The sequence below is a fragment of the Haliotis asinina genome, chromosome 6 (genome assembly GCF_037392515.1).
Source record: "Haliotis asinina isolate JCU_RB_2024 chromosome 6, JCU_Hal_asi_v2, whole genome shotgun sequence".
Lineage (NCBI taxonomy): Eukaryota > Metazoa > Mollusca > Gastropoda > Lepetellida > Haliotidae > Haliotis > Haliotis asinina.
The window spans coordinates 18,567,077-18,584,857 of record NC_090285.1 but is presented as its reverse complement, the minus strand read 5'-3'; the positions used below and the strand labels follow the sequence as shown (position 1 = coordinate 18,584,857).

At 41.1% G+C, this 17,781-nt stretch overlaps 1 protein-coding gene across 1 annotated transcript; it reads left to right on the top strand.

The window, feature by feature from the left end:
- Positions 1-881: 881 nt before the first annotated feature.
- On the top strand, positions 882-8,243 carry LOC137286754 (uncharacterized). The gene is made up of 5 exons (XM_067818734.1): positions 882-1,125; positions 4,154-4,354; positions 5,101-5,201; positions 6,940-7,102; positions 8,170-8,243. Exons 1-5 carry the CDS (start codon positions 882-884, stop codon positions 8,241-8,243), a joined length of 783 nt encoding a protein of 260 aa, XP_067674835.1.
- The last annotated feature ends 9,538 nt before the right edge of the window (positions 8,244-17,781 follow it).

Sequence of the window (17,781 nt, the reverse complement as noted above, 5' to 3'; positions counted from 1 at the left end):
CAAAGGCAGCAGTCGCAACTGAGAAGGTTTACTCTCCTTGCGACTCACAATTTGGGGAAATCATACACACAAATTTATAGGTCCGAAACTTTTTAACTATATATGGAAGAACCCCATCTGCCTCTTTCAGAGAACCTCTGCATGGTTTATTTGCCAAGTTTAATCGGTCAGATAATTTAACAAGCGAGAGTGAGTTGTGATTGATTCGCTCAACTTCCCAGCGTAGACACCTGATTGGATAAAAAGCCACTCAAGGGAGGTAATAAATTTATCGGACAGAGCCGTAGATGCGTCCAGGGTATAGTGGAGACTTTTCGGAACGTATGCCCTGGAGATATCGAGGGTGTCACTTACCTGGAATATATGGATTCAGAAACATACAGACAAAGAAACTAACACAACGTGAAACTGAAATGAATTATCATTGCGCAAGAACCATTGTCACTTAATCGGTTTAGTTTGAAAACGTATCATTGAATATGAAGAAATGTTACATGATATCTTAATTCATATCACATTTGTGTTCTTTCTTTTTGCACTCGTGAAGGTCCCGGGGTAGAATAGGCCTTCAGCAACCCATGCTTGTCATAAAAGGCGACTATGCTTGTCGTAAGAGGCGACTAACGGGATCGGGTTGTCAGGTTTGCTGACTTGGTTTACGCATGTCATCGGTTCCCAATTGCACAGATCGATGGTCATGTTGTTGGTCACTGGATTGTGTAGTCCAGACTCCATTATTTACAGACCGCCGCCATATAGCTGGCATATTGGCGAGTGCGGCGTAAAACTAAACTCACTCACTCACTCTTTCCTTTTGCAATTACAGGGATGTTGTAATGTATTTTGAAACCACTGTTACAACCTCCTCTGACCGGACACAGATGCCACGTGACCACCATTTACCACAAGATGGCGCCACATTTCATGTCGGGGCATCGGTTCATAGGAGCAAGGAGGCATTCAATGTCTCGGCACCGACAAGCACGCTGTATTACACAGGGTATGAGCAGGACAGGGACTACGCCTCTGTGGACTCAGAGAGGGATCAGGATTGGAAAGGAGAAAGCAGCTTGCAGATAACAGACATGGAGGATGCAGAAGGGACGGATGAAGGTACGGAGGGACGTTTCCTCAGAGGGAGGATTTTAGTCTGAGCCCCAGAACCATTTATCCCTTCTTGCCAATATTCGGCAATGCTAGGGTCCTAAATGAACCAGGTTCCCAGGTTCGAGACATCCATTCTCACTGGGGCTCCTTTTCGATGTAACAAGAATTGTTTGTTTCTATCAAAATGGACAGAGGGTAAGTCAAGGAGGATGTGTGTGGCAGAAGAGGGAATGTGTCTGTCGAGAGAAACAATATTTGGGAATGGAGGGAGATTGTGTCAGTTTGTTTTTTTAACGCCGCGATCAGCAATATGTCAGCCATATGATGGTGGTTTGTAGATAAACGAGTTTCGTGCAACAACAGTCCGAGTAAACTTAGTCTCAGTGCTATCCTTTACACTCCTCTATTCCGTCTAACCAACCCAAGTTGGAGCCTAGGAGGTCGCGTTAGGTAACCTTTGAGCGACCTATGACGGTCCAATCAAACGCGAGACGGCCGTACGGATTTAATCAATCAGGCAACGATTACTGTTTAGAATTTGGCGGGACTTACAAAATTTCCAGCAAATGAAAATCCGCATATTTGACCTGCATTAAATACGCTTAGGGCTTTCTGATGACATAGTTACCATTAGCCAATGTTTCTGACATCCTTGAATATTGACAAAAACGCTATTTTCGGCGACTGTTGACAGTGTTGTAGTGTGCTCCAGGTGCATCACCTTGGAGTGATCGTATGAAAAAGAACATTCGAAATAGTTCTGGTACAAACCTTTTCGAGGAAAAAGTTCAAATGGGACTGTATGTGCGAATGTCCACTTTCGCGATTTGGTAAGCTGTGTTCTGATTTGTCAGTCTCAAAGGTTACCTGACGAGACCACCTACTAGGGTTGTTAGGCTTAGTAGGGGAGGGTAACGAATAATACTGAGACTAAGTTTACTTAGACTGTAGCTGCACGAAACTCTTATTATCTACAAACCTCCCGGTTGAAATATTGCTGATCGCAATGCAAGCTGAGGTTGCCGAGGATTAAATATAAACCCGGGCCTACAAAGGAGACTGGAGAGGGAATCTGGGTGACGGAGAAACGTAGAGACAGAGCAAGTTTGCAAATACTGGAGCTATAACATAATTTGTAAATCTGGGAGCAACAGCACGATGTTGTAACCACGGAAGATACGGCATAATAATATGTAGCTGTAGGAGAGACAGCGCAATTTCTATATATATAGATAGACTGTTTAATGGGGAAGAAAGAAGATGAAAATCTACCTCAGTATAAATATAGACAGAATATCTGTTGTAGGAAATGGAGATTAATACCTCTCCCAGTATGGATATAGACAGAACATCTGTTGTAGGAATTGGAGATTAATACCTCTCCGAGTATGGATATAGACAGAATATATGTTGTAGGAAATGGAGATTAATACCTCTCTCAGTATAAATATAGACAGAATATCTGTTGTAGGAATTGGAGATTAATACCTCTCCCAGTATGGATATAGACAGAATATTTGTTGTAGGAAATGGAGATTAAATACCTCTCTCAGTATAAATATAGACAAAATACATATTGCAGAAGAAAGAGATTGAAAACCTCCCTTGAAGACAGATTATATATTTCGGAATTAGTAGATTATATACTCATGGAAAAATTTAAGGGAACGAATGAAATAGCCGTGACTTTTAATCTTTGAAACAGTAAGAGAAACGTTCATACAGATGAAAAGGCTTATGTCAAGTGATGAAAATCAATATCGAGTGTGTCCTCCATGTCTCTGGAGAACTGCTTGGCATCGTCGTGGCATGCTGCGAATGAGTGTACGGATGGTACCAATGGGAATTCTATGCCATTCTTCCTGGAGAGCCACGAAAAGTTCATCCAAATTGTGGGGTTGAACAGGTCTGTCCCGAACATTGCGGCCAAGAACATCCCAAAGATGTTCGATGGGGTTAAGATCAGGACTTTTACCCGGCCATTGCAACACCTGGACACCTGCAGCCCTCAGTCTGTCCCGACAAACATGAGCGATGTGAGGGCGGGCATTGTCATGCTGGAACTCGAACATTCGACCTGCTGTACGCGCAAAAGGGATCACAGTCGAGTTCAAGATCTCATCACGATATCGTACACCTGTTATCCTGCCATCAAGACGCACAAGATCTGTTTCGTGGTTAAAGGGAAACCCGCCCCACACCATAACAGAGCCCCTCCAAAATGATCATGCTGTTTAATGGTGCAGGCACTGTGACGTTCCCCAACGCGTCTCCAAACTCGAATTCGACCGTCATTGTGGTCAAGTGTGTACCTGCTCTCATCACTAAACATGGTGTTTCTCCATTGAGGTACGGTTCTTCCTCCACGGTTCCGTGCCCACTGCAGTCTCAAGCGCTTGTGTTGCTCAGTCATGTTGATTCTAGCCAATGGACTGCGGCTTTTTAGATTTAAGACGATTACGCACTGTACGTGAACAAATTCTGACGTTTGTTCTTCGCCTGAATTCCGTATTGATTTTGGAGGAGGATTTGAACCTGTCTCGCAGAGCAATAAGGAGTAGGGTCCGGTCATCCCGTGGGGTGGTTTTCTTTTTCCGTCCCCGACCACGCCTCATTTTGACGTCACCAGTCGCTCTATAGAGATTCCAGAGTCTGGATATCATGCTAACAGATTTGTGAAAAGTTGTTGCAACCTGTCCTAATGAGCTTCCACCATTAACCATGCCAGTTGCCTCCCATTTCTGTGCCAAAGTTAAGTACTGTCTCGCCATGTTAACAATGTTTTTAACCGTTGTGTTTGACAGAGCACATACACGTCACGTGTAAATCTAAGTGCATGTAACTTTAAGAGCATGTAGTGCACATGCATGGAAAGCATTATGGTGAGTTTGAGTGAACTGCTCTTCACGAAAACGACAATACACGACGCTGAAGTTAGTAAACAGAAATATTGAATTGTCCAAAGAAACATGCGTTCCCTTAAATTTTTCCATGAGTATATATTGTGAAATTATTAGCAAAATAACCTTTCTCATCATAATCACAGACGTTGACGGGCCTCAGTTCCCCCAGATGAAGGCTTTCAAATCAAGAAAAAGTGATCCACTTTTCGAATCCACAAGACCATCAGGAACAGATCTTGGGGAGGTAACTGCGTCTGAACCAACAGTGGCCGCCGTGCGTGAGCAGTCAGCAGCCGATCGAGACAGGGCCGTGCACTTCACCAGTGACGTCACCCAACGTGAAGGTCTGTAGTAGACACATCGCAGAAGTTGTGATAGGTCTCAATATGTCCAGGCCATATGTCTAGCCCCATACCCTCGTACCGTCAGAACACTTGACTGTAACCTTTGAGGTAATTGGTGACAATTAGCTCTTCTAAGGAACCGTAGATGATACTGAATATGTAGATCCAACCAATCACTAGGCAAGTGAACCATTCACTGCACCCAATCAGTAAAGTCATCACTCAACCCAATCTCTCGGCAGTAAAGCCTTCACACGACCTGTCAGTAGGCAGTAAACCATTCACTCAACAATCAAGTCAGTAGACCCTACATATAACCCAATCACTAGCCAGTAGACCCTTGACTTGAACCAATCACTGGGCAGTTAACCTTTTACATACCTACAGGAGGAAGTAAACCCTTCACACAACCCTATCGCTTTACAGTAAGCTTGACACAACCCATTAACTAAATTGTAAGAACCTTCGCACAACCAGTCACAAGTAGTAAGCCCTACAAAAAACCCAAAAAGTAAATTGAAAAAAATGTTTACCCAACCAATCACTAGACAGTAAACCTTTTCACATATCCAATCAGTAGGCAGTAAACACTTCATTCAACAAATTACTTGACAGTAAAACCTTCACTCAACCCAATCATTAGACAGTATACCTTTACACAACCAATCACACATGGCAGTAAACCTTTCACAAAACATAAGACCAAATCTAGAAAAAAAAAGCGTAATTCTGTTTCCGTGTTCCAGGTGGCAGATTACGTGACGTCCGGCGTGCGGCTCACAGCGAGGGCGCAGTAACAAACCAAAGACCTCCTGGCCGAGACCGTCTCCGGGAGTTCGGCAGATCGGTAAAGTTGTCCTAACTAATAACAAACAAGGTAGAAACTAAGAGTTTAGTTTTACTTCGCACTCAGCAATATTCCAGCCATATGGCGGTGGTCTGTAAATAATCGAGTCTGGACCAGACAATCCAGATATCAACATCATGAGCATCGATCTGCGCAAATCTGAACCGATGACGTATCAACCAAGTCAGCGAGGCTGATCGGATGCTGTTAGTCGCCTCTTACGACAATCATAGTCGCCTTTTATGGCAAGCATGTTTTGCTGACAGACAAATATATAAACAACAATGACTAAAGTTGGGGTGAGTTCCGCCTGTAACACCAACCCCCATCAGAAACCAAAATTACACACTGACGTGTATACCTCTCTCATAATATACATTCAATAAACTAGAACAGGTATAGAAAAATCAATCAGTGAACTTATTTCAGTGTCGGAGTATCCAACAAGATTCCCTGGAGCAAAAAGATGGGGATACCAGCGGAACTCTTTCCAAAGTTGATGTGCAGTTAGGAGATAAGCATCATATGTTGCCCAATTTCCGGGTATTAATGAGTATTTGAAGCACAGGGATTTATCTGGAACCGTACGTAAATGAACCAGTCAAGCGTGACAATCCCATAAAACAACAGGTGTTGGGTCAGTCTAGATACCCATGAGCTGGAGACAAGACCAAATATTTTGATACGTGGAATTTTGATACAAGATGTCGTTAGACATCTTACAAGACTATACGTATCTGACGACCATGGTCACTTTCAACCCAGTAAGTCGTGACGTAGCCCTTGAACCCTTCGTCAGCTGTATCCGCTGGTGATGTAACCACATGTCACTGACTGTCGAGGTGCACTATGGGAAGGACAACGGCACAGCACACAAGTTTTGTCACACTAGGGTCGTCTGCAAGGCTTTGAGAAAGTCCACGTTTCTGCACATTTTTTTTTCAAACAGCCTTGCTTTAATGGGAATGAATGAGTTTAGTTTTACGCCGCACTCAATAATTTTCCAGCTATATGGCATCCGTCATATCGAGCCTGGATCAGACAATCCAGTGATCATTAACAACATGATGATGAGCATCGATCTGCGCAATTGGGAACCGATAATATGCATGAACCAAGTCAGCGAGCCTGAATACTCGATCCCGTTAGTCGCCTCTTCCGACAAGCATGGGGTACTGCGCAAAACTAAGCCTAGTCACTCATTTCAGGACTGACTGCATTTTGGGGTGAAATCCACAATGATCTACTGAACTGCTCTGCGCCACACAGAACGTTTCACAGTAAATTTAAAATTTTACTGTAGCGTAAGTGTAGGGCGATGAGTAATAAATGCTTGGAAGGTGGATATTATTGGTACTTTGCAGAGTATTTGGGGATTTTGTGCCCTTTCTAATCAGTAGGTAATAGCTGTAACTTTGTGGTGACGTGTGGTCCTGTGCCTAGATTTCCGATCATGAATCAACTGAAGTTGAGCGTCCTCAAGCTCGGAGGGACCTTCGATGGTGACACCGTCTTTGGCAACTTCACTCCTGAGAGTTTCTAGGGCTTCAGTCCTGCCCCACAAAGAAGCATTTTCTAATTCTACAAAGTTACAAACTTCCTGTATAAATAATATCACCCCACTTGTCACCTAGTCTTTAAACAGTGTAACAAAACCGTCTTTGTTGTCGCTAAGGGCGACCTATATTATAGTAAATGCATATTCTATCTTTAGATAACAGCGATTCTTTTTTTCCAGATTGTCAACGTCCTCAGCAGAACGTTCCGCCGTCAACCACGGCGACGTGACGCCAAGCGTGATCACCCCGTTGTCAGGGATGAACGTGATTCTGAAAAACGGGATGTCTCAACCCAGGTGGAAGAACTGCGACTTCCGGCGGATCAGCTCATTCAAAAACAATGTAAGATGGAAAGGTGATGGAATGGACGAGTTTAACGTTTAACGTTAATCGCCTGCCTGCCAATATTTACGCCCAAAGCAACGCAGTTAATAGACGTTTATGCCATTGTAGAATCCGCGTGTAAGTTTAGGGGTGAGTGAGTGAGTTTTAGTTCAACGTCGCTTTTAGCAATGTTTCAGCGATAGACAAATTCAAACCTCATCTTTTATCTATAATTACTATGTATGAGTAGTTACCAGGGTAACATCACAGATCATCCTTACGTGTTAATGCGCCACGGTTAACTGGAAAGACGACAAAACGTATGGTTGTTAACAGTCTATGAAACTCCTAAACGTACTAGGAAGTCCACCGGGTTGATAACTCAAAAATGTTGCTGGCCCCCTGAACGTGTAACCAGCCCTGTATTGAAAATAGGAAACTGAGGTAAGGTCTTAAAATACTCTCATCAAAGAATTACTTATTGTGAGGTAAACTTAAACATATGAAAAGCAAATTTTACAAAGCATAACTTGGTGGTCCCAGTTGATTCCTTTCGTGTCAATGCCATGTGAATGACACAAACAGGCAAATCATACCGGTCAGTATCCTTGGCAAGAATGGTCTCTACATGTTCTTCATGCAATTGACCCGTGAAGGTCACGGGGTAGAATCGATTATTTTACAGACCACCGCCATATGGCTGGAATATTGCTGAGTGCGGCGTAAAACTAAACTCACTCACTCACTCTTCATGCAATTAGCACAGGGGATTTGTAAATCTCCTTGTGAAAGTAAACAGGCGCAACAGCAAATTTAACAAAAACGACATGGTCGCTGAAAGCATTCTTTAGACCAGTCATGGTTAGTGTTAGATGAAAAGGTAGGCTGATCTGTGGAAGTTACGGTTTGATGTATAAAACCCATATCTGTTGTCCTCCGCCGTGATATTACTTGACCATTGCTAGAAGTGGCGTAAAATCCGACTTGCGGAGCATTTCACAACCGTTGTAGAGATTGCGGGGGACTTGCATGACTTGGGTTTCGTGTTAGTACCGGGCATACTCAATCATATTTGTTACTTTCAGTTCGGTCAAAAAGAGTGGAAAATATCAGCGATGAAGTTGAAGAGATCCAGTTCATCAATCTCAGCTGTATATGACGTCATCACGGGTTCAACTAATTATAGTGTGCCACGAGTCAAATTTCAAGATTAATATTACGTATTTGTAATAATTGCATAGATAGATAACTGTGTGTTTGGAAATCAGGCATTTCCGTAATAAACGGGCTTCACCGTGTATGATTTTGATGCACAAGCATTGACTTTGATTGGTTAATACGTATACACCACACGAATGAACGGTATTCCATAAATTTACTTCGGCAAAAAAAACCCCCAAAAAACCAAACAAAATAAATAAATAAATAAACCTTTCATACGGCGGCCACATGAACAACGTTTGAATCTACGTATAATTTGGCTGTCCGAGTAGTACACGTTTACCTAGGTGTTGAAATAAACAAAGACTTTGTATTTTCATGTATTTATTAATTGTGTAAATCTAGCCATTGTTTCCTGTGTTTTCTAGAATGTGTAGCAAGCATAACTGCCGTACGTGGTTGTAGGACACGGACTTGAATACCCTTTAAACCGCGTATGATCAGAGTTAGGTCTGTCATATATTTCATACTAGCGTAAATGATTGGTAAGGGGTCAATGGGTAATATAACTTGTATTTGGTAGTAAAACTTCGTCGTTAGCACCCCGACCACGTCATGAATCACTGAGATCATTAGAAACAGATGGCGAAATGATACCCTTGACTGAGCACCTATAATTTCAAGGGCTTTCTTGACCCAAACATAATGTCTATTTAGAAAGTTCATACATCAGATCAGTGGGTGAACATTAAGGATTTTGGTTCATTTAGTACTTAGCGTGACTCAGAGTCTCTCAAAAGACTCTTAACATGTCGGGTACGTGTGGGACGACGAGTGATAATTTATTTGAAAGGTAGACATTATTGGTACTTTGCAGAGTGCTTGTGGAGTTTGTGTTCTCTACTATTTCTGATCAGTGGGTAATAATTTTAACTTTTGTGGTAGTTTGTAGTCCTGTGCATAGAGCTAAGGTCACGAATCCTTTGAAGTTAAGGGGCGTCGAACTCGGAGCGACCTTTGATGGGTGACCGTGTCAAGTAGTTTGATTCCTGAAAGAACTTCAGTCCTGCCGCATAACGAAGTACATGTTATGCTCGCAAGTGTATGTTCAAAATTGCCTCTGTTCACCCAGCAGAAACTGGGTACCCGGTTGGATAACGTCAGGTGACTATAACCTTCTAGCACTTAACAGACACCTTGGGTTATCCGGGGTAATGATGATCAGATTCTGGTTACAGCGTCAAGTGAGCAAATAGTCAGATACATACTAGGCGCCATATGATTGAATTGTTATTATTAGTATTATCATCATTATTAAGATCTGTTATGTAGTTACAGTACATTTTAAGAGAAGACGAGGCAATGCATTTTGTTATAGTGTCACATGCCGATATGCAACACACACTGATAGCAAAGTATGAAAGTATGTACGAAACACTGGGTTTCGTTACGCTATTATCATATTAGAATAACAATTAAAAGTAGCACACACACACACACACACACACACACACACACTAAACGTGCTGAGATGCATACGTGTGCACATATAAATGAAGAGATAAAGATAAAGAAGAGTTGTGAGGCTGACGAAATCTCTACATGTCTGAAAAGAGTAACAACAACACGCATAACTGTATTTTTGATAGCAACGTATGATATGGATTTACTACCTGCTGTCCTTTCATCAAGTGAATGACAGAATATAACTTGCAAACACAATATATAGGACCTACAGGAGGCCAGTGAGATGGATTGACTTAGGTGTACAAAGTGAATGCGTTTATAGTCACGTTGGCGATGTTTCAACCATAACTGTGACATAAAAAGTATAAAATGACAACAAACGCAATTACATTGCACAAAATCCACTGACAAAGGACGGTAACACCGGTAGTGGCGGTGTGAAGAGGACATTCGTGACCAACGCGTGTTATTCCGGAACAAGAACGAGTAGGAGGTTACGGAAATGGGCGAGTGGTGACGAATGAAGAGGAAAGCGGGCGACACTGGAGGCATGGGATGGGAAGTGCTGCGTGAAGATGGTGGACGTGTCTTCTCAAACTAAAGGGCGAATTATTCTCGGTTTGCATTACGAAATATTACAGGGTATTGTGGGCCTTGGACGTCACTGTAGTCGGAGTGGGGCGGGAATGTCTGTGCTGACGGGACGGTGGCTTCATTACCGCGAGTACACGCAAGAGTTCTTCCCCCTACTATGTACAAACTACTCAAACGATACATTCTCTAATCTTGCCGCATACCAAAGTGAATCCATATGTCATCTCTTTTCTTGCCTTCTTTTAAGCGCCTTGAGTATACTTAATTGTGTGGATTGTTGTGCTGTACAGCTTCCCTGATTATTATTATGTTGGGTTTTGTAAATACATGTACATGGTGTCTGCATTTGCGTCCGATCCAATCAACAAATACTGAGATAGTAAACTACTGTCTAGAAACCGTCGTTCGTCAAAGTACAAAGCAGAACCTGAAACTGACAATCTGACTGCGCCGGTTTCTGTCTGATCCCAACAGAAAAATGAAGGCTGTTTGTTCTAACCCACAGACACAATAACATGTCATGTATTAAAACATTTCAGTATCAAGCTGTTGCATCTGAGCATTTTTAACAATGCAATTAGTATTTCTACAGCTATGCTTTCTTTGAAACGAGGTTTGCAAATCTGGAGCCAAGTATGGAACTAGTGTCTCTCTATTACAGCAGAGCCAAGATGCAAGTATCACTAGAAACATCTTTGTTCTCCAACCTCGACCGAAGCGATAATCCTTGCACGCATAACTTGCTGTGGTTTTACGGGTCGCCCGAACCTAATCTCTTCCCATGCGGTATGAGCGCACTGCATCACAGCTGTTGAAAACACTTTTCACCCCAGCGCTGCAGTGAAATTGATAAATTGTTTGATGGAAGGGTTCCTTATTTCACTGACAGTGTATATTGTAATTGTTTAAACATTTACAGGGAAAAGCAGATATGTGTTCTGTGATAACAGTAAGTTCATCAGTTACTAAATATATATCCAGTAAACATGTATATGCATACATTGAGCATGCTTTTTCAATGTTTTGTGTATAATCAGAGTATTTGTCAGTTGATTCTCTCAATTTGAACAACATTAGTCCCGAACATTAGAGGTACACTGTCACGCCACACTTTTCAGAAATAAACACTTACGTATTAAGATTACAGTTTGAAATTAAATGATTCAACGTTGTATTAAATCGACTGCCATACCCTCTACCGGAAGATCTTTATTTGAAGCAAACGCCTTAGAGTTACCTCCGTTATAGCGCTCTTTACGTATATCCTTTTACGCAACCTGTGATGGAGGCCATTTCAAAAAACTCCCAGAACATCACGTGTGATACTTTTGGATGTACAGAGCAATTTACATGCCATATATGGCACATGTTAACTGTTTGGAAGGTATTCACCTCGAACCTTCAGTTATCAATTTAGTCAAGCTGTAAGGATTAGAAGTCTTTTATTGTATTAATAGGAAGCTCATTGAGTGCACATGCCCTGATATGTGTGTCTGGTAAGAAAAAGTATCTGAAATAATCACACAACACAGATGACACTGTGAATGAATATATATGTATATCTATATATCTATATTTATCTCTCTCTCTCTCTATACACACACACACACACACACACACACACACACACATACATACATACATACATACATACATATATATATATATATATATATATATATATATATATATATATATATATATAATAGACCAGACTATTATGGAAAGAGTTTGCAATGGTGCCTTTAAGTGATATGTTTTGACACTCATTTGTTCATGGACATTAAATGCTATCTCACCAGCTATGTGGATGAATGTTTTGTAATTTGGTCTCAATGTTTCATATGAATGAGTGGACAAGTATAGAATCAGAATCATTTTGTTTCAGTTCTTTGAAGCCAGATTACCATGTCGTGGAACTGTTTGAGAGGCATTCTAGAAGCTGGAGCCTTATCGCTGAACAGTTTGAGAGACATTCGAGAAGCTGTGAGCCTTGTCATTGAACTGTTTGAGAGGCATTCTAAAACCTGCGAACCTTATCACTGAACTGTTTGAGAGGCATTCTAGAAGCTGTGAGCCTTATCACTGAACTGTTTGAGAGGCATTCTAAAACCTGCGAACCTTATCACTGAACTGTTTTAGAGGCATTCTAGAAGCTGTGAGCCTTATCATTGAACTGGTTGAGAGACATTCTAAAAGCTGTGAGCCTTATCATTGAACTGTTTGAGAGACATTCTAGAAGCTGTGAGCCTTATCATTGAACTGTTTGAGAGGCTTTCGAGAAACTGTGAGCCTCATCACTGAACTGTTTGAGAGACATTCTAAAAGCTGTGACCCTTATCACTGAACTGTTTGAGAGACATTCTAGAAACTGTGAGTCGTATCATTGAACTGTTTGACAGACATTCTAGAAACTGTGAGTCGTATCATTGAACTGTTTGAGAGACATTCTAGAAACTGTGAGTCGCATCATTGAACTGTTTGAGAGACATTCTAGAAACTGAGCCTTACCACTGAACTGTTTGAGAGACATTCTAGAAACTGTGAACCTCATCACTGAACTGTTTGAGAGACATTCTAAAAACTGTGAGCCTTATCACTGAACTGTTTGAGAGACATTCTAGAAACTGTGAGTCGTATCATTGAACTGTTTGAGAGACATTCTAGAAACTGTGAGCCTTACCACTGAACTGTTTGAGAGGCATTGGTAAGTGTATGAATAACTTTGAAGCAGCTGTATGAGTGCAGCTGTTGCATCAGTCATTGATCATAACAGAACATGTGTTTCACTGTGATCTTATTAACAGCAGTTTGATCCTTCAGTACACTGCATGCTCTCCATTGTAAGACACTGGAATATGTATGTATGTGTAGTTGAGAATGCAATTTGTGTGACAGACTCATCATTCAGCGTAAATAAAAAAAATATTCTAGCGAAAAAAAAAGAAAAAAAAGAATTGTTTGAATGGTTTTGTTCATCGCGTTATTTTCAACTCTGTACGGTGAATTTGCATTTTTGATAACTTCTTATTGTAAGTCCATACCGAAATGTATCAGAATCTGCAAAGTTGTGTTTAGTGCTTCATGTGAGCTTTAGTAGAACGTAGAACTACGGCCGTCTTAGAGCTACGACAGCTTCGTGAAACGTGTCCCTGTCAGGCATCTTTAGAGCGTCACTGTAATCACTGCAACTACTGCTCGTAACATAATCTTTTCATGGCCATGTTTTGCTGCACGAGTAACATGAATTACAATGTAGATAAGGGACAAGTGAAGACGTGGTCATGAAATGTTGGACTGAACCAGGTATCAACTTTTGAACAGTGACACGGCAAAACTATCTCGTTAAAGAGACACACTGTTCCTCAGTTCTGTGCACAAACCTTGCTTTGTAAAGTTCTCAAACCGGTTCCATTTTCACGTGATGCCGTGCTCCTGAGGTAAGTAGAGTGTAAATTTTCGGAAATGCAAAAACATGATGGTAAACTATTGGTGCAGTCATATCCTGCCGTACGTGTACAAAATTAAATAAGATGATTCTTGTGGCCTATGAGAAACCCCATGGCCAACGGTGAAGTTAAGTGTCGTCCAATTCCTGGCAGACTGATGAACATCAGTGACAATGATGATCAGGTGTACATTCGGCAATACACATCAGTATGATGGGCTGCAGTGGGGAATGGGATTCTCACAAATTCTCCTTCGTTCCCAGTAGAAAGAAACTGAGACATCTGAGGGTATGCCGTCCCGTCAGACGCCCCTTCCTAACAACTAGAAACAGGCAGAGAGAGGTGTAGTGTAAACTCCAAGAACTTCAACTTCACCGGTTCACTGTTCTCGTGAACGTCGCTTTCTTCTACACTACTCAAGAGCGTTGTGACGTATAGAGACATCGTGTCATAAGGAGATGATCTATGCAGCTGAACCCATCAGTGATAGTGAGGCTGAGTTTTGGTGTAAGTTTCATTACAGTGATAGTAATAGGGGCATATGCAATGCGCTGAATTCCACACCATCAAAGCGATACAATACAATCTGATTATTATTATTAAGAACAGCCGCCTGTAGGGCGCTAGAAGGGTAGCATTCACATGCCTTATCCCATTGTGTACCCAGTTTCTGCTGGGTGAACAGAGGCAGTTTTGTACAAACTCCCTTGCCTAAGGTCAGACCAAGTCTCATGTGTTTCGTTGTGGGGCAGGACATGTCCTAGAGTCTCTCAGGACTCAAGCTGCCAAACATGGTCAACCATCCGAGTGCTGTCTTCTCCTTCTCTTGATTATGACCTGAGATCTATGCACAGAGCCACCACAATACCCGAGAAACACAAAGGAGAACGTTTTCAACAGGACATAGAGGATGCGGCAATGAGACCACATTTTGTTAAATTTGTCAGTTGTCACATATTTATTGATGACAACGCCATGGCTGGCTTGTGCTGTCATCACCCTTTTCAGAGAACAGGTTCATGGAAACATTACCATGGCCTACAAGGAGCCTCGATGGAAACCTCATTGACCTTCTTTCGGACGGTGTTAGATACCAAGTTCGAGGTGGACTTTATCCTGTTTAAAATAAACCGAGGCATATACATGGGAACGGCAGATACCACGATGTTTGGTAGGCTCCATGAGTTGGGCAGATGTTAAAAAGTCTGTGGGAAGGCTACACATGATACTGGTGTGGTTGCCTGTGGTGGTTCATACATCTGAACAACCACTGTATGATAACTGGACGACAATCAGGTTTGTGGTGTAGTCATGGCGACCATACCTTCCACCATTGTTAATTTTCTCGTTTTTGTATATTTTACCCAGATTGGAGTAATGTTTTACCATGTTTCAATTTCACACATACACAGTTTTGTTTTTGTTGAATTCAGAACAAAGTGTGTTACAGTTACCGTTTTATTCCATGTAATGTTGATTTTCAAAGCATATACACCAACATGTGCTTTCGCTTTTGTCACAAAAATCAATGCTGAAGGATATATTTCATTATGACCTTGAGCGTGAAGTCCAAATTCAATATTGTAGCTTGTTATTTGTAGTAAAACTAACACGATGCCCGTAAGTGAAGACGTTTAATGTGTCTCCATTCGTTTTCGATTTCTAATGAAACACTTGCTGGACATAAACGTTCTGTATTATCACCCGTCTTGAAAAGTTAATAATTCTGAAATGCTATTTTCTAAACGAAACGTATAGAAAATATAACGTATAGAAAATATTTTGTCTGACATTTGTAAAGTTCAGTTAGGTTATCACTTAAGTGCAATAATTTTATTGGTTTTTAAAATACAAAGTGGACAGGTGCCCTCTATCAAAACGAAAAGTGACCTGTTTTTATTAAACGCAGTCTTAAACCATGTGTTGACTTGTGATTAAAGTAACAACTTAATTACATTATATTAACTGGCTATCTAGGAAACTGGCTTCCATCTTGATTGGATTGTTAAACTGAAATAAATGTGTTGTGTTGCCTCCCCCAAAGGAAAAGCCTACTGTTACAGTTCCAAAAGACTTGCACGTGTTGTTGAACAATACAACTCTATAGACATTTTGAAATTTTTAAGAACCATCTCCCACCATCTGTGGAGGTGAAGTAAAGTGATATTGATGAACATTCTGAAAAGTGTGTTCTTACTGAACCTTGAAGATTCTAGGCAGTTAGCCTAGACCCGTCAGTGTACGATACTCCGATACAATGCTGACTATATCGAAAACAAGATAAGCGCAAATAGCATCCTGTAATGTAATATTTGAGATTATAGTTAATCTTTGAGACAGATATTTGAGGGTACATTATATGCTATTTCAGCAGTAAAAATTGAACATTTTGTGAGGACCACAGAATGAAATGGCCTATTTATACTTGTACCATGTGTTCCCTTTATCTTTCTGTGAGAACTACATGTTCCCGATCGTTTTCCTTGTCTATTAGTTTGTCACAGATACCTGTGGTTTTCGCACGTATCATGTTACCAAGGCTATTTCACAGTAAATCATACGCCAGCATAACGTTTCTAAGCATTATAGGTTTTAAATATTTCTTAATTCACTTTACATGGTTACAACTGACTATGACACATGGCAAAAGCAAATTACATAATATTATAAAACAGCAGACATTATGATGCATATCGCATTGGAAATATGGACAAAACAATTGAAAAGCTGCATAGTAATAAGAAAGACTAAAATGTAACTTAAAAGACTGCATCGACGTCATTTCATTTTCTTGAAAAATGTGTCATATTGTCGTTTTTTATTGCTCAATTCCTCATATTTCATAAACGTCCAATATATCAAAACATTTAGTTCCCCGATCCATTTGAGACACATTCGGAAGGTTATAATTTGATATGAAGTTATCATGGCATTTACCAGGTTTTATCAAATTGTTCCAGAGAAAACGTGTGTGTAGTCCTGGGCATAGAGTTAAGGTCACGAATCCTTTGAAGTTAAGGGGCGTCGAACTCGGAGCGACCTTTGATGGGTGACCGTGTCAAGTAGTTTGATTCCTGAAAGAACTTCAGTCCTGCCGCATAACGAAGTACATGTTATGCTCGCAAGTGTATGTTCAAAATTGCCTCTGTTCACCCAGCAGAAACTGGGTACCCGGTTGGATAACGTCAGGTGACTATAACCTTCTAGCACTTAACAGACACCTTGGGTTATCCGGGGTAATGATGATCAGATTCTGATTACAGCGTCAAGTGAGCAAATAGTCAGATACATACTAGGCGCCATATGATTGAATTGTTATTATTAGTATTATCATCATTATTAAGATCTGTTATGTAGTTGCAGTACATTTTAAGAGAAGACGAGGCAATGCATTTTGTTATAGTGTCACATGCCGATATGCAACACACACTGATAGCAAAGTATGAAAGTATGTACGAAACACTGGGTTTCGTTACGCTATTATCATATTAGAATAACAATTAAAAGTAGCACACACACACACACACACACACACACACACACACACTAAACGTGCTGAGATGCATACGTGTGCACATATAAATGAAGAGAGAAAGATAAAGAAGAGATGTGAAGCTGACGAAATCTCTACATGTCTGAAAAGAGTAACAACAACACGCATAACTGTATTTTTGATAGCAACGTATGATATTGATTTACTACCTGTTGTCCTTTCATCAAGTGAATGACAGAATATAACACAATATATAGGACCTACAGGAGGCCAGTGAGATGGATTGACTTAGATGTACAAAGTGAATGAGTTTATAGTCACGCTGGCGATGTTTCAGCCATAATTGTGAAATGGGCGAGTGGTGACGAATGAAGAGGAAAGCGGGCGACACTGGAGGCATGGGATGGGGAAGTGCTGCGTGAAGATGGTGGACGTGTCTTCTCAAACTAAAGGGCGAATTATTCTCGGTTTGCATTACGAAATATTACAGGGTATTGTGGGCCTTGGACGTCACTGTAGTCGGAGTGGGGCGG

Bases quoted from the DNA above. Each gene is read 5' to 3' on its own strand.
- LOC137286754 (XM_067818734.1), top strand. From the start codon at position 882: ATGCCACGTGACCACCATTTACCACAAGATGGCGCCACATTTCATGTC. The intron at 1,126-4,153 runs GTTTCCTCAGAG...TCATAATCACAG, and splicing joins GGATGAAGGTACGGAGGGAC to ACGTTGACGGGCCTCAGTTC. The intron at 5,202-6,939 runs GTAAAGTTGTCC...CTTTTTTTCCAG, and splicing joins TCCGGGAGTTCGGCAGATCG to ATTGTCAACGTCCTCAGCAG.